This window comes from Pelecanus crispus, chromosome 5 (genome assembly GCF_030463565.1).
Source record: "Pelecanus crispus isolate bPelCri1 chromosome 5, bPelCri1.pri, whole genome shotgun sequence".
Classification (NCBI taxonomy): Eukaryota; Metazoa; Chordata; class Aves; order Pelecaniformes; family Pelecanidae; genus Pelecanus; species Pelecanus crispus.
This window is the reverse complement of record NC_134647.1, coordinates 39,712,000-39,736,220: the sequence shown is the minus strand read 5'-3', so window position 1 is coordinate 39,736,220 and position 24,221 is coordinate 39,712,000. Positions and strand designations below refer to the sequence as shown.

The window sequence follows — 24,221 nt, the reverse complement described above, 5'->3', positions numbered from 1 at the left end:
GCGGTTTCCTCCTCCTCCTCCCGCCACTGGCAGGGGGGTTCTCTGAGACCATAGGATAGATCCTGACCTGTGTTTCCTTCCAGCGCCTAGTTTCCCTGGGGAAAAACAACTATGGGGTCCTGCTCAAGCCTTGCTAATGGCTAGTGCAGAGACACAATTCAGCTAACAAAGGTTTTCCTGCACTTTTGTAATTTGCAACCTCAAGGCTTTTTTAGGTCATAACTTGGCTAAATATGGATGAATTTTCATGGGGATGGAGAAAAGTGTATCTAACTATGGCTCATCACCACATTTACACCTCAAACACAAAGTGCTAGATCTGAGTAATGAAATGGCTGCAGGGATATTTCAAATAGAAGGAAATGGGAATATTTTTGATCACCAGAAAAGTGTCTTCAGACAGGCAGCATGCATTTTAAAAAAGTTTATGTTTCTTTTTAAGGTTTTTCCTGGTGCAGGTGTTTTGCTTAAACACAAAACATTCCTTTAGAAAGTAAGATATTCGACAGTGACCATAATCTCCATCCTGATGTTTTAGCAAGAAGTTTACAAGGGAAGGATTGACTGTAGTACCTCCAATCCTTACTATGTGAGGATGCATGTTGACTTTTCTTTTAATTTTGATGTGTTTCTTGGTGTGGATATGTTTTTGAAACAGATTTGGATGAATGAGATACCTTCTAAAGTGGAGTGTTCTCAGGGTGGTTAGACTTCTTTCTTGAGGCGGTGGATTTTGCCTTCTAATTTATCTCAAGTTTAGACCTTTTTTCAAACCCTGACTTTTTCTTTCCCCCAACTGGGAGATAAGGGAAATACAATGAAGTTTTTGAAACAAAATGGGAAACAAAGTAATCATGAAGAACTGAACTTGTAGTCTCAAAAATAACATTTTGGCTGTAGAAAAAACACATGAAGTATAAAGGGTTCTTTGTTTTATTTTTATTTTCCTCCAAAACCTAGCATTTCCTCAGTGAAAAACAAGCCGGTTTTGAGTAGCAGTAATAAATATAAACGCAGTCGCTGTGCTGGTGATGTTACAGCAGTTCAGGGTCCACAGGGCAGTGTAAGATGGTTACAGAAACCAATATCAAAATGAAGATCTCTGCATGGAGACTTTGATGTACAGCCTTTAGACTTCTTTGTAAAACCCCTTAGCCTGTGATACAGAGGTAACATTAGAAGGGTGGTATATGTTGAGAGCAGGACCATGGCATGTTGGAGTCTTGAAATCCAGCAGCTGCTGTGCTATTTGGGTTTACCAAGGCCTAGGGACTGTTTTTTCTGTGACGCTTAAGCTAGCTGTGACAGTTGAATGACAGTCCTGCACCCTCCTGCCCTCCTAGTTATCCCTCTGCTGCTTTGTCCCTGGGAGAGGAAGCCTTGACTTGGAGCTAGATGCTTTCTGCACTTCTCCTGCCCTGTATTTCCTCTGAAGTTGAGTGTGCTGTCTGTCACTCTTTCTGTACAGTCTGCCTTTCCAAAAATTAAACACAAGACATTTGCAGAATATACAGCTGTGAGCAGCTGTAACATGGCACTTGCCTATACCCAGCAAGTGGAACTCAGTAGCCCTCCCTAAGACTGGTGAGGCACACAGCTTGTTGACGTTGGTGAGACATTTGCCATGATTGAATTCTTTGAATTCTGGATTCAGTTAGGAAGTCTAACTGATGTGCATGTTTCTCCCCATTAGCTCATACAGTTCCTGTGACTTGTTTCATTCATGTGACCTCTTACTACGTATCCATCATTCCATTTTTCTTTCCTATTAGAGTGAAATTGGACACAGCCCTCCTCCTGCCTACACCCCTATGTCAGGAGTAAGTATTTCACATTCAACCTTCATCCTTTAGGTTTTCCTCCTTCCTTCACTACCTTTTTTCTGTTTCAAACCCCTTTTTCCTACATAAATGGCCCAAAAGCCAACAGTGAATGAAGTGTGTATGTAAGCAATCAAATAGTCAGGATCTCTACACTCAGCCTGGATTCATGTGCAAGCTCTGTGGACCTACACCCAAAATTCTGCCAACTGCCAACTTTTCTTGAAAAAGCATTTAGGTAGCAGGCTTGGATGAATCTGTACATTTTTCCTTCCTATTTATAGGTCATGATGTCGAAATTTCCTTGCACGCCCTTGCTGACAAGCAAAATGGTAGGTTGAGTGGAACCATTGAGTTGAGGTACCAATAGGAACACAGTTTGCCAGCCTGAAATGCACTACCTGATGGAATTACGTAGTGTTTGGGTGACCATGTGATTGTCACTGCGGGACACCCTAAAAGTAGGCCCCCCAAGAGTTCAGAGATGATAGTGTCCTCTATCCCCAGTCCCCTTTGCAGAACGAGATTTCCCTAACATGAGGTTTAAGGGTTTTGCTCAGAAATCAGGGGAGATTGACAAAGTAATAGAAGAGGAGATACCATGTTTGCCTCTTGCAGCTGTGTATATCCAACCTCCACATGTCTAGGTAGGAGACAAGTTTTCCTGCCCCATTTTCTGTCCCAATTTCCAGCCCTCAGCAGCCAGCTTGCTTCCCTGCTCCCCTCGCTGCACCAATGGTGCCTCCCTGGGAGGGGAAGCCGGCTCAGCACCACCGGGCAGACGGATGCTTTGCTGGTCCACAACAGAGCCTGTGCTGCTGCCGATCCTGCAGCGCTGGAAACGCAGTAGTCTGCAGGATGGACAAGGCTTCACCTGCCCAGTGAAATGCATCATTGAGCCAGTGTGGCAGGAAAGGCACAGGAGCCACAGAGATGACTGGCTGTTGAATCGTCTCTCCCTTCGGAGCCTTCTTTCTCATACTGCCTTTTCTTTTTCAACAGAACCAGTTTGTGTACAGAGATGGTGGCTATGCTGCAGAAGTGCCAATGCCATACAGAGCTCCTGGCTGCATAATACCAGAAGCCCCAGTTGCTCAAGGGGCTACAGCAGAGATCTTTGAAGATACTTGCTGTAATGGCACACTACGAAAACAAGTGGCAACCCTGGCAAAAGAGGACAGCAGCACCCAGAGGTACAGCGCTGATCCCACGGTCTTCATACCCGAGCGGGTCATCCGGGGAGAGCTGGATGAGGATGGGTACATGACGCCGATGCGAGACAAGCCTAAAACAGGTAAAAAATTGTCTTTCCAGAGAAGCTCCTGCTCTAGTCTGACTGCATTCTCTCTCTTTCTACATCAGCAGCTTTTCACCAAAAATGGCTTTATTGAATAACCCAGCAAGGTTGAAATATTCTGACTTGGTTAATATTTCTTTGCATGGGGATTCATTTTTCTTTGCTTAATTTGGTACTTAGAAAAGCTCAAATGTGCCAAAATGTCAAGTTTGGTAATTCCCCCTTTACCTTTTCTTTCTGGGAAATAACAAGAGAGAGGAATGAAAAAACCCAGACCTCCTTATCCAAACACAAATCTTCAGTTATTTCCAAGAAAAGGATCTATCTTTGGCCAGCCATAGTCTCCACTTTGCTTTGTTTATTGATCTTCTTTATCTTCATGGCATTGCGCTTGGTAAATGTCATCTTGAACATAACACAGAACCGATACACACAGTTGGCATTTTATACCCAAGGGAAGTTTAGGACTGAAAGAACAAGATGTGCTTCAGAGAGACCATCACTGCGAGGTTAAGTTTGCCTAGATCTGTGCCAGCTCGGAGTGCTACACTTCCCAGTTTGCCATCATTCGTTTCTTCCTTTCTAAATAGTGACAGCAGTCATTTAGATGTAAGGAGATGTGTCATTAGTAATTTGCTTTCAAACCTTTGCATTAGCTTTAAAGAAATTAATCAATGCAAATGTAAATGTCAAGTAACTGCTGGGTTTGCTTCAGAATTTGGAAGCCACTTACCCTTCATAACCATGTAACCATGGTGAAAATAGAGAGAGTCCTGGGGCTTGACCCACAGCAGTAGCAATTGTGGGAGTACACTTGTGGTTCTACTCTTCGGCAACAGCCCTTGCAAGAAGAGATTTGATATTGTGAGTTTGCTTCAGTGTGAGCCTAGACATACCTTGGCATACAGGCTCGCCTGGGGAACCTCAGAGTTCTACAGGAGCTTAACACTTCACAGGTGCTACGTGAGCCCTCGGTGATGCGGTAGTAGCGGCTCAGGAGAAAGCACCTTCTTCCTGTCTCACTAGGCACAGATGCAGGCATGTCACAGTGTGGCCACAATGCTGCGCACTCTCTGTCAGATGGGGGACTCAAATCAAAGCACTGTTTGATTGTCATTGCTTTAAAAAAAATGCTTCCACTATGCTCTTGGTGCGGGCACATGTGCCTGTCCCACCTCTCAGATTCAGCAAAGTTTTAGCTATGTGGTCGAAGGTACTCACTAAGTCTTGAACTTCTGCATTTAATAGTTTTGGCCCCTTCCTGGATAAAACCAGAGTTGAAGTGAGGACCACAGCCAGAGTGGCTGTGGGGCCTGTTTCCTTGCAGGCAGGACTCTGTGTGGAAGTGTCTCCAGAACCCATGACCACAGGCATGCTACTGGAGATGGAGGTCTTGTGTTAACATCTCTATGTGGCACAGGCAGGCTGAGAGGTCATCCCTCACTAATGGCAGTGGCTTGGAGACGGTGTTTTGCAGGGAACCTCTAGGCTGTGAGATGAAAGGCAGAATTAATACTGGAAGTGGGCTTGATCTGATCATTTACAGCCTTGAATGAACTGGATGCTTTTGACTGTCTTGCTGCAGGGGTCCCACCCCCCATTCCTTTTGTGCCCGGCCACTTTCCTTTGCAGCCCACTTGCAGTATCAGCAACCTCCTTTCTGCCCTGGCCGATTGGCTTTGTGTTTTGCAGCAAGACCTCCTTATACACAGAGCAAGGCAGGACATGATGCCCAAAGAATCTATTGCTCTGTGGCTCAGTCACCTGTGTGTGACTGTGGGAGGGAGCTTACTAAACATGCGTTTTTAACCTAGGACAGCTAGTATCTTTATGTTTCTCTTCCCTTTCCACCCCTGTCTAGCTTTCCGTGCAAGCTCCATATGCCTTAAAACCTTTCTGCAATTCAGCTACAATTTTTTGTGGTGTTAATCCACAGAAAGTGATTTGAAGCAACTGTAACCTGCTCCAAGTCCTGTTTTGGAGCTGATGTAAGATTCTCTTGTACTCTTTCCAGGGCTCATTTGAATCATTTTTTTCATAATGCTTCGAGGCCCTTTGTCCTTCAGGGATGGAAGGTTTTTAATCAGGCAAATTGTCCTGTTAGAAATGAAGCTGTCTTAGAAGTTAGCCCTTGGGGATGTTTTTTGTGCAGAGAGGCTTAACTAAGATTTCTATAGAGCTTTCTGGATGGGAAGACTGTGGAGCAGAGGGTTTGACTGATATGTCCAAGGTTGCCAAGAGAGTCAGCAGCAGAGGCAGAAGTCGCTCAGCACGTTTGGCTCTGTAGGTCATACTCCGAGAGGAAGTTCAGGATCAAACAAGACACAAGGGCTATGGCTCAGTGAGAGCTGTAGTTCAGTTTCCAGCTTTGCTGGAATGAGTGGCTGGCGTGGAAGGATGCACAAGTCCAAGTACTGCTTCTGGTACAGCCTGGTAGTAACGCACACATGATGCTTGCTACATGGATGGACTGCTCCCTCTCTTTGCTGATATATTTTTAATCTTTCCTTAGATTACCTAAACCCAGTGGAAGAGAACCCGTTTGTTTCCCGACGAAAGAATGGAGATCTCCAAGCTGTGGACAACCCAGAGTATCACAATGCTCCGAACGGGCAGCCCAAAGCAGAGGATGAGTACGTGAACGAGCCATTGTACCTCAACACTTTTGCAAACACCTTGGAAAATGCCGAGTACCTGAAGAACAATTTGCCGGAGAAAGCCAAGAAGGCCTTCGACAACCCAGACTACTGGAATCACAGCCTGCCCCCACGAAGCACCCTCCAGCACCCGGACTACCTGCAAGAGTACAGCACAAAATACTTTTACAAACAGAATGGACGGATCCGGCCCATTGTGGCAGAGAATCCTGAATACCTCTCCGAGTTCTCCCTGAAGCCTGGCACTGTGCTGCCTCCGCCGCCCTACAGACACCGAAATACAGTGGTGTAGTGACCGCGGTCTTACGGAAGTGGAAAGGCAACCCCTTCTAGCTGCCTCACTCTTTCTCTCTCGCTCTCCTTTTCTCTATCTCCCCCCCACCCCTTCCTTTCTCCCATGAGCTTCCTCTTCTTGCCAGTTCACTCATTTTTGATATTTCCAAGTGAAAGAATGTCTTGGCATCGTTTGCAGTTTGGGTTGGGAACCTGCAAGGAAGGAAGGAAAGAGACTGAAAGAAGGCGTGTACAACCTGGCGTTTCTCACTTTCCGCAGATCTGGAGGGTCGGACGGTCAGAGAAGCCAGACAGTACCAGCAAAGGCCAGTGGCAGTGTTGCCTGCTGTCAAGCTAGTTCTCAGTGATTCAACCCAGACACTGTAGGGAAGCCACAGAGAGGCTGTTTCTTTCGGCAGGATCTGATGAGAGTCTGTACAGCATTCCTGGAAATCTCAATGCAGTTTCCATTAGGGGGAAAAAAGGACAATTTTTATATCCTGTGTGATAGCATAGTAATTGAGATTGAGAATCCAGTTTCTTTCTCTAACACTTTCTATCCCAGCAACAGAAAATGGCTAACCTGGCTTTTCATAATCATTCAGATCTTCATCGTGGCTTTCCAAGAAATGATGATGTGACTCTAATATACAGCTAAACCCTTTTTCTGAGCCACACCATGATTTTGTGCCAATTCCTAACCACAGAGACTCCAGCTCAGAACTGGTACATGACACGACCATTTTTGTATATGTGCCAACATGACAAACACTTTAAACACAAAAACCCATTCAGAAGAGAGTAACAAAACCACACCTCCAACATGTTCTTTTTTGAAGGTAAAAGACAGGCCAGGAAACCAAGATTTGTATGCAAAAAGCTTTGTTTTCCTGTTTTATACCTGCTGACTATAGGTACATAAAAAGACCCAAACAAATTCTTCCCTCTTTTTCTTCTTTGTGATCACGAAGGGAGTTGGGGATGCTGTCAGGCAACACTGAGGACAAAATGGAGAACTGGAGAGTTTGATATGTGTCATGAAGTCTGCTGGTGTTCTGTGGGGTGGCAGTGGGAAGGGTTCTTTAAACTGGAAGACAGACACTGGACTGGAGAAAACGCACATAGCGGTTCACTGGAAAGTTAGTTTGCACTTAAGCTCCGATTTTATTTGAACTGTTTTCTGGATTTTGAATGAAGCAATATGGAAGTGACCAGCAAAATACAAAATAATAATTTTAAATTTAAAAAAATTAATTATATGTAAAGGATGACTGTGGAAATGCCAAAATGAAGCAAATCAAGTCTTTGGAACAATGTCTACCAGTTCTGAGAGGCCATCGCATTGACTGCTCCAGAGAATACAGTGACAGAGGAACCAACTCTTACTGCTGCCATGTGAAGGACAGCAGAGCAAGCCCTGAAAGGGATCGGAGGAGACAATTGTCTTGCTCTGGCTTGCGGCACAGTATGGAATACTTATTTCTAAAAGGAGGATTACTCTGGCACAGAAGATGGTGCATATGAGGTTTGAGAAGTCAAAATGTGCATGACTCGCAGAGCTTTCCATCAAAAATGTAAATAAGTATGAGTCAGTCTCCTTGCACTTAGTTCTGCTTTCATCAACTTCAGTTTTTAGGTAGACACCCCGCACCCCACCCCCCAGCCTGCTCCTCTTTGGAAATATCTTTCAGCCAGAGTTCTGGACGTTTTTAGCAACCTGAGGCAGATGGAGCCGGGAGGGGAGGCATAAGGGCCAGGGGAGCTGATGGCTTGCTCCTGACACGCCAAGACCCATGTGTCTAAGAGCATTTGTATACCTAGTTCCCACCAAAAATCTTAAGGAACTATTAAGTACCTTTGAAGCTCTGCCTATGTCTTTATCCGTCAAGGCTTTTAAAGGGGAAGAAACAATACCTGATGGATGGCAATCTTAGGTGATACAACAGTATTTCAGTTTATGCGCTTCAGTACTGTTAAAGTCGAGATCTTTTGGGTGACCTCACCTGGCAAAAAAACCAGCAACAACCAGTGGTCTGGAAATGGCATCGAGCTCCCCCAAATTCCTGCCATCTCAACAGCTTGCCACCTTTAATTGTAGGGAAGCAGAGGAAGGAGTAAGAAACAAGCAATAGTTACCCAAATCTTGGTGGCTGAGGGTCAGCTTGACAGAGGTATAAAGAGATTTCAAATGTGGGTTGGTTGTTATGCTTGTAGATGGGAAACAAATTGTGTATGATCTCTAGGTCAAGGTTGGTTCACCCAACAGCCCGTTTCTGCATCAGGTGTGTTCAGGCCAGCTTGAACCAGCTGCGGGGCAGATATTAAACCTGTAAACTGAGTACGTAGCTGAAGAGTCTGAAAACAGCAAGAACAAGTATAGATCTTTGAAGCTATTAAAAGGAGATGTTGGGTCAAGTGGTATCAAGGTGGTTTGTGGTGGCAGAACAAAATGACCAGCAGACCACTACAGTGGGATGGATGGTTACAAAAACATCGTGCATCTGAGAGGCCTTGCTTCTTCCCGGTGCCCTCCGGTAACTCCTCACGATCTTGGCAGGAGACAGAGGCAGACATTGGGCAGGGGCTGGGGGCACAGAGGGGTGGCATGAGGTCCTGGAGATGCCACCCCAGGGAAGGTTTGCCAGCGGTAGTGCTCACAGGGTGTCGTCTGAAGCATGGGCAATGGTCTGCCAGGTTGGGATGCAATTGCCAAGCTGCCTGGGGACAAAGACCGGCAGAGGGTTGTGGATGTCCTGTTTCAGTGCAGAAGCAGCTCTGGTTGCATAGGTAGGTGGAAAAAGGGGTTAATTTGTCCCTGAACAAGTCTTGTAAGAGAGTGACTCCTAATGGAGAAAAAATAAAATAAAATCCTGGTACGGCTTACATGTTTGAATTCAAAGAAGTGCACTCCAAGGCTGCTGGGGCAGAAGCATGCACGCCTCCAAACCCGGGTGGGACGGTGCTGGGATGTAGCTGCTAACGGAAGGTGAGGCCTGTTTGTTTCTCTGGTAATTAAGTAGTACCGGTGCTGGAAACAAGCCCATCGAAAAATCAAAATGTAAATAATTGTGTTTTTTAACAATTTAACATTTTATTTCTTACAAAACTTGAATTATTTATTCATTTTAATTGTTGACTGTGGGTGTGATATAATAGATTAAGTAGCTTGGAAATGCAGAGGTTCCTTGAAGTGAGGCAGCATGGAGGCTAGAACAGAAGCTACCTTATGCTGCGGCTCTGACGTGCAGCCAGGCTGAGCCGTGCTAGCTGTGTCTTGAATAGCAGAGGGCAAACAAAGGGTTAGTGAACACAGTAATTCGTGATGATGGAAAACTCAAGACTGCACCTTCACAAACCGGCATTTGTTTTTTCTGAGCTTCTGGTTTGAGTTGCAGTTGCCAAAAATGGCCATTATGTTTCCGGCTGCGCCAGTAGCTGGCCTTTGTTGCCGTGCGTGGGCCCGCGTGGTGCTGAGCGCCTGGTTAGCCAGTTCCTTTTCCCAGCAAGAAGAGCAGTCTTGTGAACACAGCCCGTAAAGGTGCGCATTTCCTCTGGCAGAGCAGTGCCGCTGAGCTACTTTGGCAGATTTTTGTCTCTTTGCCAAAGAATGTTTAACCGTGGTTAAAAAAGCAAAACTGAGAGCAGAACTGTTTGGCTGCTTTAATGTGATCAGCAGAAATACCTGGCTGGCCCTAACTCACATATTTGCCTTAGTGGGTATAGCTGCTGGCTTGGGGAGAGAAGTCAGGCAAACGTACATGACAAAATCATGGCAAATACTCAACTGATTATGCTGTGAAAGATGAGGGACAGGGTTTTTAATGAACAATTACAGGTTTGGGGGAAAAGCAGATATTTCCACACACAAACTGCGTTTTGTCAGCACAAAGCAGTAGGTGAGAGCCATCAGCACAAGTATTTTGTCTGGCTGTAATTAATTCTCTAGTTCTACAATGGTATCTGTACACAGCACTGCCAGTTCTTATGGATTTTGTAATGCAGTCTCCCGTTTGTAAATGTTTTCCTTTCCCTTATTGTAGCCTGCGTGATGGAAGAGCGGTGACTAACTTTTCAAGAGCAGATACCCAAGTATGAGCCATTGGCTAAGGGACAAAGCAAAGCGCTAAATGAAAGAGAACAAAAGCTTGTTTTTCCCTAATCTCTTTCAGTGACACTGGTCTTAGATGTTCTTATCTACCTGAGGGTTATTTCAAACAGATGTGAATGCTGGATCTGATGGACTTGCTGTAACGTAAATGACTGAAACCAACTACTTTTCAGTTTTCTTCTTCAACTCTTTTCAGATTTTTCTTTTTCTGCAAAATAGCCAGGAGGGATTCTTACACGGCCATTTACTCAGATGTAGCAGAGTATTTACGACTTGCTTTCAAACAGGTCATCTCTCACAGGTAGCAAGCAATAGAAATAAATCCGAGCGAGTATCAGCAGTAGGAGCCCCCGCGTGCGTCTGGTTCAGGTACCTTAAGCTCAGCCCAGAAATCCATTCCTTTGTGCAGAGAAAGGTTGCGTTAACCCTGGTTGCAGCACTGATTTGGTAGAAAGTGCAATTCCTTGAGTGCAGGAATTGTATGCAATGATGTCATTCCATTTATTTCCTGCATTAATGGAGAAATCCCTTCCCCGTCCCGTCCCACAGCTGGTAAGCCCAGAGGCAGCGCGTGAAGGGCATTTGCGTAGATGCGGTGCTGGGGCAGGGCAGCCCGCGCACCTGCCAGCCGCCCGACGCCTGTTTGCACTGAAGAGTTCAGAGGGAGTTACAGGGGAGCGTTTCCCCCCACCCTCAGCCACCACCAGCCCCAGCCTAGAAGCAAAGGAAATGGCAACTCTGACAGACGAGCTTGGCCCTGGCTCGCTGTGGATCAACTCTTTCCGTAGCCGTAGGTAGAGCTGGGCAGTACGGGTGAAAAGTACTAGCTGTGAGGTAAGTCAGCCTGGATACGCAGCTTGGGGTTGGTGGTTTTTTTGAGGATGGACCTCAGATATTAAAGAAAAAAAATCTTTTTTCTTTTTCTGATGGGGTGTCCTGTGTAGGTGTCCTGCATCATGGTGGAGTTAAAGGAATGAAGGGGTTATTTGGGCTCCTTTATACCATCCAGGAGATAAGAAGGCTTCGGTGCAAGTCAGAGTTAGGCTGTCGGTCGTGTAATTCTGCAGGATAACTGAAGGCACAGTTATCAGCCTCGCTTCCCCCGGGAGCCCTGCGCACCCTGGGCGGGCGACTCTCTGTGGAGAGGGTAGCAGCCACTGCAGCACCCGGGTGCGCGCTCACAGGGACACTCGCACCCTCCGTCTGCTGACCCTTTTAGGGGGAGGGAATGGGAGCAACAGAAATGCCCCAGGGACTGACAGCTGGGGCATCGCTCACTTGTCAGGATGGATTTTTCCCTCACTTTGCAGAATGGCGTATCGGGGCTTCCACCCTGATTTCCCAATCACATCTTGGAAGTGTTGAGCTCAGGTAGGGATTTACCTGCTTTGAAGGTTTGTTAGCTTAAGGCAGGAACAGAGGCTTTAGCATGAACCAGAGCCAGGCCTCTGGTTATCAGTAGCTTCTTTGGCTCTTAAAGAGCACCTCAAAGGGGACAGTATCACCTCGAGTTCCCTTCGGCAAATATTCTTCAAAAGGCATTGTTGGTTGTGGTTGCATGAAGACTGTGCATCCGTTCATTTCTAGCTCTGTCCCTCGCAATATTCTCATTCCCGTGGATCTTAGACCTCTGCTGCTGACAAAACAGCTCGTCTGTTGTTACATAAAACCTTGGGTTTGGGTTCAGCTTTTTTTTTCAGAAAGCCAGGGCTGTGCAGGGTTGGGGGTTGGTTGGCTGTAATATTCATGCTCCATCACGTGCAAGGAGCTGCGGTCGTCCCACAGGGCAGCCTCTGTGCAGCGTGGCTGTGTATGCAAGATTCCCTCTCTTTTATTTTCTGGCTCTTGCTAAGCGTTACACAGGTAGAAAAGGTCACCGTTACAAATGAGGCTTTCAAATTTGGAATAAGTAACAGAAATAAAGCTCTGTGGTTAGAAGCACCACTCTGGAATGTCCAAAAATCACGTGTCTCCACCTTGGTTTTAATTTTATTTTAGCACAAGGTCACGTTCCTGTACCGTTGCGTGGATGAGCACGCTGTTACGCTGGTAGGCTCATTGCTCTTGGAGAAGTTACTGCCAGGCAAGGCTGTCGTCAGTGGTGCCGCAGTGACGGCTGGGATCTGCTTGTAGGTTGGACGATGCAGAGCCCCTTTCGGGGGAGCTTGTGGGTGTTCGGGTCTGACTGATGGTGGCGGGGCTCGGTGGGGTTTGCTTGAACTGCCGCCAGGCACAGCTCCCAGCCAGGGCCAGGCTGAGGAGGTGCTGCCACCCGGGGCGTGCTCCAGCTGGGGTCTGTGCCAACAAGCCAGGAAGAGGTGGTGGTGGGGGGGGGAACCTAAGGACGTTATCCCCATTAGGAAGCAAGAGGAGTCAGAGCTGCTTTTTTTCTCCTTTTTTATTATTTAGTTTTGAGAGAGAGCTTTGTGGACCTTGGCAGAGAGGGGTTCTAAGGGAGGATTTGTAGGGTGTTGCGCAGTGTGAGTAATTATGTCCCAGTTCTTCCCCCCTCCCCAATACAAAAGCCATGAAATCGTGCTCCAGGCGCGTCGCGGCTGACACCACCCGGGGCAAAGGCGCGTCCCGCGCAGCACCCGCTCGCTGACGGCCCGGGCGTGCCCAGGGCGCAGGCGTACATCGAGCCATCGGCTGTCCCGTCGCTGCCGTGCGCTGCCCGCCAGCGCCGTGTGCCAGCAGTTTGGTCCCCGCGGCGCCACCGCCCCCGTGCCCTGCCTGACCTTTGAGCCCTTTTAGGGAGAAAACACTGTATTGTCCATAGCACTCCGAAGACTAAACCCTTTTGGGATAACCACAGTAATAAACTGTGAATGGTATTTTATAAGTAAGTGTAGATATGTATGCCGTTCTTTTGAGGTAAGGTACTATGACATATGTAGCATAAACTGGTACTGCTGTTAAATGGGTCGATTATTAACTGAGCAGCTGTGTAAGGGGTAGCTAACTTTGAATGCACTAAAACCGAAGGCGGGGACTGAAGGTAGTTGCTGGGTACTTGTCTTTTTATGGAGGGGTATGTTAAGAGGAAAATGCAGGTCAATGAAAACGCGTAATTTTTAATAGCATTTTAATGTTGGAAATTGGTACATATTCGATACATTATTCCCTATGGTTTTAATACCTTTTTTTCCCCCCAGTTTTTGCAATTTCCCCACCATCGTAAGCCGGAATTTCTAAAGAGGCAGCAGCCCTAGCGTAGAGAGGGACAATTGAGGGGAAGAACCAGTCTCTTTCTGAAAACGGAGATATCCAAAACATATTTCCTGACCTGGCGCTCTCGAGCTATCGACTTTTTCTTTTCTGATGAGGCTCAAGTTCCCAGGCCCGGAGGATGGCATTACTGTCCCCTCAAAACCAAAGGCTGGGCCCCATCTGGGAGGCGACGCAGGATGCCCCGCTCGCGGCGCCGTGGGCGGCCGCCTCCATGGGCCACGCTCACTGCAGCCAGCCCGGCCGCCTGCCAGGAGGTGGGTGAGAGGCGGAGGTGGGGAGGGTCTGGGTTTTAGCCAATTCTCCGTGTCCTCAGAGTGCAAAGAGACAAACGAACAATACTTCTGCCTTATGAAGGACCTTCAGAAGAAGAGAAGCATCAGCGTGTTGGGGAAGACACGTCTTGCAAAGTGATGCATTCAGAGTTAGCTGCCTTTCTGAAACAAAAATAAAAAAAAAAATACAAAAACTACTGTATGTTACTTTGAAAATGTGAATAGTATTTTTATAGCTTGCTAAAGACACAGCTAGTTGCATTTGTAAATAAGGATAATGTTGCTTTTATTTTCCTTGTGGACACCATTATTTGGAACATAATTGTCCTTAGGGTTGATTTGTATATAGGTAATTTGCTTGTGATTTAAGCCGCTCCTCCCCTTTTCTTTCTCTCCCTTCCCACCCTCTGGTTTTGGTTAGAAGTATCATTTTTGGCATTCTGTGTGATTCTGTGTTTTAGCACTGTTGTGGTGTGTTCAGACTTTCTGCACTTGCTTACACAGTAGGGTATGCCAATTGCGTGTGACGTAATGTTACTTTAACCTTTTGTTTCTCATACTTTAGCTATCGAGGATTATGCACTGTTAAGATACTTACTGACCTGGGTTAATATTAGGTACATATTTTAGCATAATTTCCCTTATTTTCATGGTTTCTTGGTTTCTCTTTTTTTCCTTCCTCACCCCCCTCCCCCTTTTGTCTTGTTTGGAGGCTGGGGAGAAACCTGCGGATCTTCTCTTTGTGTGGATATATTTCCCCCCCCGTGTGCAGTCCCGAGTTTCTCCTCATGGTCCTTGGGGTAGAGCTTTATCTGTTTGTTAAGGCAAATGTAGACTGCGACCCACCGTGCATCAACCCACGCTCATCCCAGCTGAACAATTTGAAAACTGTTCTGCCTTTTTGTTACATGAATCTGTCAGAAATATATTTTTAATTTAATATAAATGAAATTCAATAAAATATGAAATAAAGTCCCTGTGTACGTGTGAAATTTCTTGCCAGGGGTTGAGCACTTCCAGCAATGCTGACTCCCCGTGTCCTGGCAGGGCGAGTGGCCTTGGACCCTGCTCGGGGAAAGCCTTGTGCTGGGCACCTTGGCTGGGCCGGGGGGGCCACCCTGCCCCAAATCTGCCCCCTCCCCGGCCCCGCAGTGCCCCTGGGGTCTGCTGGACAGTCGCCCTGCCAAAACCCAGAGTCCCCTCCCTTTCTCCCCACCCCACCCTTACAGCTGCAGCACCCTGCACCCCTGGGGTGGCCCTGAGCCAGGGAACGTCCCCCAGGCTGTTGGGCAGCCCCCTCGCTGCAGGCAGGGAGCGCCTTTGGGGGATGGCCCGGGGCAGCCCCCTCGCTGCAGGCAGGGAGCGCCTTTGGGGGACGGCCCGCAGCAGAGTGTCCCGCTGGCACGCCGGTGGCTCTTTGGGGTGGGGAACAACGCCCCAGGGAGGTTGGCTCCAGCTGTCCTGCAGCGCAGTGTCACCAGAAGGGTCAGCGAGGGGAGGGCAAAGGCTGAGCAGACCCCAAAGCCCCAGCAGCCTGGGAGCACAGCCTGCCTGAACCCCCAATTCTGACAGCCCAGGACTGCCCTGCTCCAGGGGCAGCGATGCTCCCCCACCGGAGCGCACTGCAGTTAGCTCCTCCAGCAACGCCCTGCTCTGCTGGACACTGACACCCCCACACCTCTGTGTGTGTGTCGTACCCCCCCCAACTTGATACGTCACAGGGTTGTACAATTCTGAGTTTTTAGTCTTTTAACAAAAGGGGCTGTGAACGGTTTCGGTCCCCTGGCCCTGTACCCTGACTCACTCACCTGGTGACTGGCTGCAGCTCACTGACCCACACTCACCCACAGCAGCCCTGGCCCAGCCCAATTACGATTTACAGCTTCGTTGCTGGAGGGGATATTGGGGTGGGGGCATGGCGGGGGGGTGACACATTTATTAAGACACAAAAACTCAATGCCATAAATAAAGTTTAAGCAAAAGAACCAAAATCCCCAATGCGTGAGTGTGCATCCTCCAGACTGCACCAGCACTCGCGCTCCCCACGCCTGCACGTCCCCACGCCTGCACGTCCCCACGCTGCCACCCCCCATCACCACAGCCTGGCCAGTTGCTGCGCGGGCTGTGGCAGAGGCACATTCAAACCCAGTTAGAAAATGTGTAGCTGCTGCCCACCCCCCCCCGCCCCTCCCCAAAGGGGCTGAAGAAGTCCATAGGCGCTACCTCGCACCCTCAGCCAAACGCCCACGGTTGCCCTGCGGCCGGCTCAAATGCCGTGACCAGCGCACAGTCCCGTGACCGCAGTCCTGGCGGGCTCCCGCCGGAGCACGTGGCCCCTTCCCCAGCACGGCATTCACTTCAAAAGCTGCGGCTGATCCCACGGCGCCTGGCACACACCCTAAATCAAAATGCTCTCACCGCCCCCAATCTGCCTCTCTGGCTAACCGCATTACCAGGACCCCGGAGAGCGTTTTAAATTTAGCGAGAAACAGTAAAGGTCATTTGGCTCTTTGAGGCGCGTTTTTAAATACTCCAATCTCCCTGGATTGCAACTATTTGTTTCACGAATGACCTCAACATTTTATACCCAGTAGTCCGGAAAGGTCACTGCACAGATATATACAATTCTCCTAACGGCTCTGGGCGGTGCGCATTTGGAGCCTTGCTGTTCACTTTCCTTCCTAGTTTCAGGTAGCGCTACGAAGGCAGCCAGCCCTCAGCCAGCGAGCGCCAGGAACACAAGCTGTTTGTAACAGTGCTGCTTGTTGCAAAGCTGTTAGTTTTACATTATTCAGCGTTCCTTCTTTACAGCTGCGCGTATTATAAGCTGTGTTTTCCATAGGGGGTGCAGCACTGGTCATTAGCAAAGCCAAGCGCTGCTGCAAGCCCACCCTTCCCCGGGAAGGCGTTCGCAGCAGGGTCCCCGGCACCCATTGGGGCCGCAGCGGTGAAGCCCCGTCCACCTCCGTGCCGCGAGGGCCTTTCCACAGCTGGCCTGCACTCAGGGACACACACCCCACAGAAGGCTGCAGCCAATTTAATATGGGGCAGAGGAAATGGTGTCTGATGCAAAGGCAGAGATTTGACATAAAAACTAGTGACACGATCCCAGTAGAACTTCAGCAATGCTGCAGAACAAACAACATCCAGAGACATGAGAGAGACAAGTGTCACTAAATACCCCTCATACCCCCTTCACTCCTTCCCCAAGTGGGTTTTACTTACCTGTCCAAACAAAAAAAAAAAAAAAAAGAAAAGCTTAAGCAATCAACTATTTTCCAGTGAAACACTATTAATTTAAAGCCTTCTGCCACACATTCAGAAAAGCTCGGCAAAGGCCATTGAATTCAGGTGTTAAAACTGCAACTGAGCAGCACAATTCAGCTTTAGCAAGCAGTTTCATGATGCACTAATGGCAATAAAGTTTTCTGCAGCTCTGTGTCATTCGTGAACCAGATGGGCACGCACATATGAAATTATTCAAACTTGAGGACTCATTGCTGAACAAAGTTCATCTTGCAGTAAAACAAATAAAAAAAAACCCACCACAACCCCCCCCAAAAAAAACAAACCCCCAAAAACACCTATGGGGATGGTAGGGCCTTACACACCAACAGTGGCCTTTACAAACTGGCCAGTGACTGCCCAGCGTTTGGCTTACTCGGCTTCGCAGTGGCACCACTGGCCAGCTTGCACCGCCAGAAGCACGATTTTGTCCCACCGCTACGGCCCTGTGCACCGAGCACAGAGGGAACGGGTTTTGCTCTGCCCAAAAGCTGTCGGCACTGTAACGCCTCTGTTAAGGTCTGGGACCATCCAGGCAGGAGAGGCTGTTTTACCAGTCTCAGTAATACTGGATCAGCCCCAGAAGTCAAACAAAACACTCAGTTTGCAAACGTGCTATGACTGTAAAGCTACTAAGGGGGCCCAATGAACATCCCATTAAAACAAATCCCTCTTGTGCATTAAAGAATGTATCAAGTAAAAACCATCAGCAGATAAAAAAATTCCGCTCAGCTCCACTGATGTGGCCGTGGCTATTGCTAAAGCGCAGTAGCTGAATGTGTTTCCTGTATCAGATCTCAACCTGGGCCAGCAAATATTTTGGAAGTTGCTGCCAGAAGCTAGAAAAAGTCAAAAGAGAAGGGTAAAGGCCAGCAAATATTTTGGAAATTGCTGCCAGAAGCTAGAAAAAAGTCAAAAGAGAAGGGTAAAGGCCAGCAGATGAGCTTCCCTTTGGCTCCTTTAATCTGCCTGTAATACATTGCTCAACTTAATTTCCCCGCCAGGATTACAAAGCGCTCATCACACCGGCAGGTACAGGCAAAGCGCTGACACCAACTGCACAAGGCGCTCAGCCCAGAAACACCACCGCGCTCCGGCTTTTGGCCATCCTCGGGCTAGCTTGTGTGGGGATGGGTGAAAAAAAGGGACCGGACACGTGCAATTGTAAGAGAGTGCCAGGAACAGTGCTGCGAGCAGGAGTGGGTGGGGATCTTACCTGAAAAGGTGGATTTGTTGCCTGAGCCCTTTGTATTGGCAACTCCTCTCGCTGCACAGGAAGGCTGAGCCGGAAACATGTCCTCCCAAGACATCTTAAGACTGCTTCACTAAATGTTTGCCAGCCGAAAAGCTGGGAGCAGTTTGGCTTAAGTCAAATGAAACATTTGCTTGATCCTTTTGAAAATTTTGTGTGGGGTATAGGGCATTGTTTTGTTGTTGGTTGGTTTGTGTTTGGCTTTTGGGGGCATTTTTGGGGTTGTTTTGGTTTGGTTTTTTTTTTTGTAAGCTCCCCACACAGACCCCCCCAGGCAGGTTCCTGGGGACACTCTGGAGAGTTGGCACAGCCCTAGCGCATCCCCACTCCCTCCCGCCTGCCCGGAGGGGCTAATCAGTTGTTCTCCTGCAGTCATGGCTTGCTACTTCCCAGGGCAAAACTGATTTTGAAGGTTGGCCAGAAAGGAGGCAAAAACCATCAAACAGCTCAGGCCTTCGTTCCTCGCTCACCTGGGGACTGCTGTTTCTGAGCCTGAGCCCTCTCCAGCCTCCAGTGCAGCCACCAAGGGGACGCTCCCAGTCTGTGGGCCGCTGTGTAACACCCACACCGTCTCAGCAGCCATGGAGAAAAATGACACAGGAGATGGGGGTTATGACGTGTTGGGGGACAGGGGAGATAAAGATGAATTGTGCGGGCAGAGTCGTGAATGCCTGTGAGAGCAATTTGCCCCTGGAAGAGCCCCTGAGACCACAGGGAGCCTCCACATCCTCCAAGAGATGATATTGCTGGGAACAGACAGCTGGGTGAAGTCCCCTGGCACCCCTGCAGCCCAACTCAGGGAGCCGGCATGAGTCTTTACATGTCACTGTTTTTTAAAAAAAAAAAAAAAAAAAATTACATTATTATACTTAGAAAACTGTTGCCACAGTCTGCAACCCTCCATTCAAACCCATCTTCCCCCTTACTTTTGCAAGGCGGTAGCATACACCAAGGCAGAGCACTGCTGGCTTTAACCCCGACTGTCGAAGCCCTGCTGAAGTCCTTGTTCAAGGGGACCGCTGGCATCTCCAAAAGGGACACCCACTCCATAGGCCCAACCTGTCGTGCCCGCTCATCTCTCCAGAAGGAATGGCTGACAAACTGCCAGCACAACTGCAAGTCTCCTTTCCTTACCAGAAAAAAAAAAACCTGTAGAAATGGGTGTTTCTATTGCTACCCCCACCCCGCCACAGCGCAGCCAATGCTGGAGGCCACCAGAGTGGCTGCAGAGGCACTGGGACAGCCGGCTGAGGTGCAGATAGCAGGAGTGGGCTGCAGAAGTCCAAGACGTATCAAGTGCATGTTAATCGTGACCTTCAACACAGGCCTGCTTTTCTCCAAATGTATGCAAAAAGAAATTAAAAAAACCCCACCCGAACACCAAGTCAAGATGCGTAGCAGGCTGGTGTTGGCAAAGCCCAGCTGCTGTGTTCGCTCTCGGCTGCACTCTCTCTCCTGTTGTGGACCAGCAGTGAAATAAGAGTTTAACACAGCCTTTGAGCCCCCAGCCCTTCACATCGCCCCCTCCACCATGCTGAATCAGGGCCACCACACTGAGAGACCATTTGGGAAGCAGAAAGCAGTCATTTCATTTTGCATAAATGGTATAAACTGTGTCTGGCAAGGCTGTGTTTGTCCCTACCCCCTGCTTTTTTACCACCAAGAAAAGCCTTTACTATTATCATGCAAAGAAAATCTGTATGAATTGCTTCCTGCAAAGCATGAGCAAGTCAACAAGCCTGTAGCAACAAGGGAACGAGTCATGGTTTCCTTTCAGCCATCCCCACAGTAATCCGCTTTTGTCCCCGTCATACAAGGTACTTGTTGCTGTGCCCCACGCGAGGGCCTTGTGCAGAGCTGAACGGAGGAATTACAACAAAGGAAACTTTTTGTTCCCACAGAATAGAAATGGTCCCGATTTTTCAGACCTTTGTACCAAAGCATGCTCCTGGCAAGGCAGGGACCAGGACTGGGGAGGGGATGGGAACAGAGGAGGGTGGGAGGGATGAAGAAATGAGTGTACTGCATGAAAAGCAAACAGATTTCTTTCATGACCTGCTGCTTTGGCACCTGTGTCTTTCTCTGTTTCTCTGCCTCTCTCCCTCTGACCTTGCTGGTCCAGTTGGGGCTGGGGACTGCAGGACTTCCCCAGCTTTCCTCGGCAGCCGAACCACGGCTGAAGGCACTGCATGCTGCAGCACGGCACAGGGAAGGCAACCGGGAAAGCAAACACGGATGCAGCTCCAGCGAAATCCTGCTTGCCAGCAATTGGCCCCAGCTCCTCAAACACTACGTCGATCAGCAGGGAGCGGTCCTGCGCACCCTGGGCTCCGAGAAGCACAAAGCAGCACCTGGGGATGGGAACGACCTGCCCTTCGCTCCGCCTTTGCTACTATGGGAGCAGCTTTCCACAGATGGGTTGTTCCCTTCTTCTGTTGCTTTCTAACACAGCAGATGGCAGGTTTGGGCTCCCCACTTGATAGCTGCACTGAATGCCACCTCATTGCTTCACGTCTCAAAGGAGTAGTGGCACCCCCGGATCCTGCCAGACCAAGGAAAACAAACTATAGTTAATGAACACATACTTAACGTGACTTAACGCTGAGCAGCGACATCAGGCTTACCCAAAGGCCGCCCCACCTGCACTGCCCTCCTCTGTAAGACACCATTTACAAACGTGCTGCCCCAGCAGTCCAGAGAAACCCAGCAGAAACCCAGCAGAAACCCGCAGCCTGTCTCTGTCAGGGTGCTTCCTCTCTGCTGCAAGTTTGCGGGAAGACCAGTTTGCAGTTTCTAAGATGCGCTGAGCGCGCTACAGCCACCCAGCAGCAGTGATTCACTTAGCTGAACGAGGCGTTTCGGGAGGGCCTGAGCAAATGGCGGCACACATGTACACACATGTGGGCACCAGCCCATGAGCAAAGCCATCTGCCAAAACACTGTCATGCTATGCAATGTGGCCCGTATGAGCTGAGGAGAGAGCAGGGCAGCAGGAAAGGAGAAATGGTTCAAGAAATATTTTTTTTTGTCCAAATTTGCTGACTTGCTAAAATGAGAGTGTTTGATGGGGTGATGATGGCTTCCAACCAGGAACCAGGAGCTGTGGCAGGAACGGGGGACCACAAAGCCTCCTAGGACCCCAGCAGTGGTGATATTAGCCAGGCTTAGACATGAAATGTTGCGTATCTGGGGCAGACAGATTGCGTGTCCTGCCACTAGATGTATTGTCTTGGCCAGAAGAGAGAAACGAGGTAAGAACTTTCTTTCTCTGCCGTTTTATCTGCTCTGTGCAGGATTGCCAGATTATGCAGAAATACTGAGCAGCAGTGAAATGTTTGCATTGCATTTGCATTGTTTACAGAGAGGAGTAAAACATGCTTATTTTGATTGAACGCATTTATAACCATGAGGGGGAAAATGATCACGCATGGAAGGTAGGAGTAACAACCGAGTAATTTTCCAGTGCTGGTCCACAGCATAGTTACCATGGCCTGAGCTGGCCCCCATGGCCCTGAAGTCCTCAAGGGCAGCAGGAGAAGTACGAGTTAACCCTTGCAAGCCCTGGCTTGCCCACACCAACGGCCCCACATTTGATCGCTGACTTCAGGGAACAGTGCACGGGTGCAGGCAGACACATAGGTACGTCACACCGAACGGTACGTGGACAGATGCATTAAGGCAGCTTCGGTGAGTGCAAAGCCGTGCATGCCGGTGAGGCCGGGAGTGATGGATCATTTGGGCTGGAGGAGACCTCTGGTGTCCTGCTGAGCGCTGCCACTCCTCTCCCCACAGCCCTGTGATCTCCAGCTATTTTTAGCCCAGCGGTGTTTCTGTACTGGTGCCGGCGGAGTCCTCCAGCACTCGCAGCTCTGTGACAAGGAAAAATAATTCAGTCTCAGTAACTTTACTGTTCCTGCATCATAAAAGGCTGTTTTCTTTGGTTCTGTAAGCCATAACCAGGGGCACAGGAACCGAAATCTGTGAGCAAGGAGTTTTGTTCTTCTGATGGATTTTGCAGTCAGACAAATTTGCAAAAAAGTTTGCAGGTGGCTTATAGCTGTGCATTTGCAATGTAAATTGACACAGGCAGCTATTTGCTTTGCAGCACAGAGGCTGAAACACCTGAGGCTGTGAAGCTGCAGTACCCCAGGCACTGTGAAGGTCTGCCTCTACCCCCTCCATCTCAGCCAGGGTGGTAACACCAACAGCAAGTTTTCACCTCTTGAACCATGGTGATACGCACCAGTTTGTTCTCAGCAAAAACTTGCTGCTCCAAGTCACCTGTACCCACCCAGCAGCTTGGCTTTTACCTGTCCATTGCCTCCCTGAGTGGTATATCTGTGGGAAGAGCGTTAGGCTGTCGTCCCTTAACACTGCAGATGGGATGGCAAGGTCCAAGAGCATTTATTTGCGCAGCGCTGCTGCAGTGATGCATGGGGAGACAGCCCTCCCCGTGGGGGGATGCTGGTGCATCAGCTACATCTGGGGACGGGTCTGCGGCACAAGCCTCGCGCCCCAGCCCTGCGGCCAGCCTCGCTGGGCACAGCAGGGTTCGGCAGGCTTCACTAGGCTTCGCTGGGAGCACTGGGATCTGATCCCCAGGTCTTGGGCAATTTAATTTTTTCTTCTTACTACATCTGTTATCCCATCACCCATGTCTCAAGAGACTGCATTCTGGTGGGCAGAAAGGACCTCAAAGCATCCAGCCACCAAGTGCGGGAGAGGGGATGGAGAAATTAATCTCCTAATTGATTCAACTGATTGTATTTTGTATTTCATTGGAATCCACATGTTGTTCTGGGTCTCTGTTGGTAAATGGGGTAAAGCCCCATTGAACCTTAATGGTGTGGAAGAACTTTACAAGGCGGCTCTCTGAGACTGCAATAGTTAAAATAAGTTGGACTCCAAATTTAACAGGGCTCAGAATAGCGAACTATTCAGAGGTGGGTACCTTTGTGCAGGGAAGCAGCTTCATTTCAGTCAAATATAGTGGAGAAACAATGGAGCATGTTTCCTGTCACATTAGAAATATTCTACAGCTCTTAATAAAGACAAAAAGAGGAGGAGTAGGTGAATATTTTAGAAGCTATTGTTCGAATATCATAGTTTGAAATGATATCTACAGTAACTGGGGACTAATTTTGAGGAGTAACATCCATAACACAACAGACGGGCTATGTCTCCTGCTGCTCCTTGCAACTTGGACAGCAGAGGGAAAATTTGGAGGCCTTGGATGGTACAATGGGCTCAGCCATCCCAGGCTTCAGTGCCTTTCTGAATAAGAGTTAACGTGCTTTCGACTGCATCAGCAGAGCAAGGACTGGAGGGACTTTAGATTAAAATCACGAGGCAGACAAAAGATGGGAGGAGATGCCTTGCCTAAGCTTCTCTGGCAAGCCAGCGCCAGAGCCGCCAAATAAATCATGACCTCCTGATTCCCAGACCAGGGTCCCTGCTGAGCAGGTGAGCACCCTGTGTTGCAGCAGAACATGCCACCGCAGCCCCGGGGCTTTGCTTGCTGCCTGCGCAGGAGACGGGGAGGCAGAGGAACATCAGTCGTGTCCTACAACCCTCATCAACCTAGCACAGATCGCTTCAACTGCTGGAAGCTGGTGACAGCATTAATATTCAAAGATCTGCCAGGAGAACGCGAAAGGGTGAGAAATGGGTTTTCTACACTGCTAAGAAGGTATTCCAGCATAAAGGAGAAGAAACAAAGCAAAATTCAGACCTTTTCACGTAACATTCTATTGTGCTTGCATTCCCTATTGTCAGACCTGATAGCTGGGTGAGAACAGACATGAGATTGCCCTGAATTTCATTATTTTTCAACTCATTCAACAGTGGAGATATCTTGTTGGTTTTCACACCATTTTGTCAAAATCTGCCTGCCATGCCACGCTCATTGGCAAACCTGCAGTGAGACCTCGGAAGACTGCATTGGGATGACAGACAGCAAACCCAGCCATCACCATGCCCCGAGCTGTCTCAGCAGAAGAAATTTGCCTGTCTTGTCCCCATGCAGC

The 24,221-nt window shown here is 48.6% G+C and overlaps 1 protein-coding gene across 1 annotated transcript in view; it reads left to right on the top strand.

Moving 5' to 3' along the window:
* The window catches only part of ERBB4 (erb-b2 receptor tyrosine kinase 4), a 429,738-nt gene extending 423,672 nt beyond the window's left edge, over positions 1-6,066 (top strand). The window contains exons 26-28 of the mRNA XM_075710522.1: positions 1,773-1,820; positions 2,823-3,114; positions 5,630-6,066. Of these exons, the coding sequence (XP_075566637.1) occupies positions 1,773-1,820; positions 2,823-3,114; positions 5,630-6,066 (777 nt within the window). The remainder of the gene's footprint in view (positions 1-1,772; positions 1,821-2,822; positions 3,115-5,629) is intronic.
* The last annotated feature ends 18,155 nt before the right edge of the window (positions 6,067-24,221 follow it).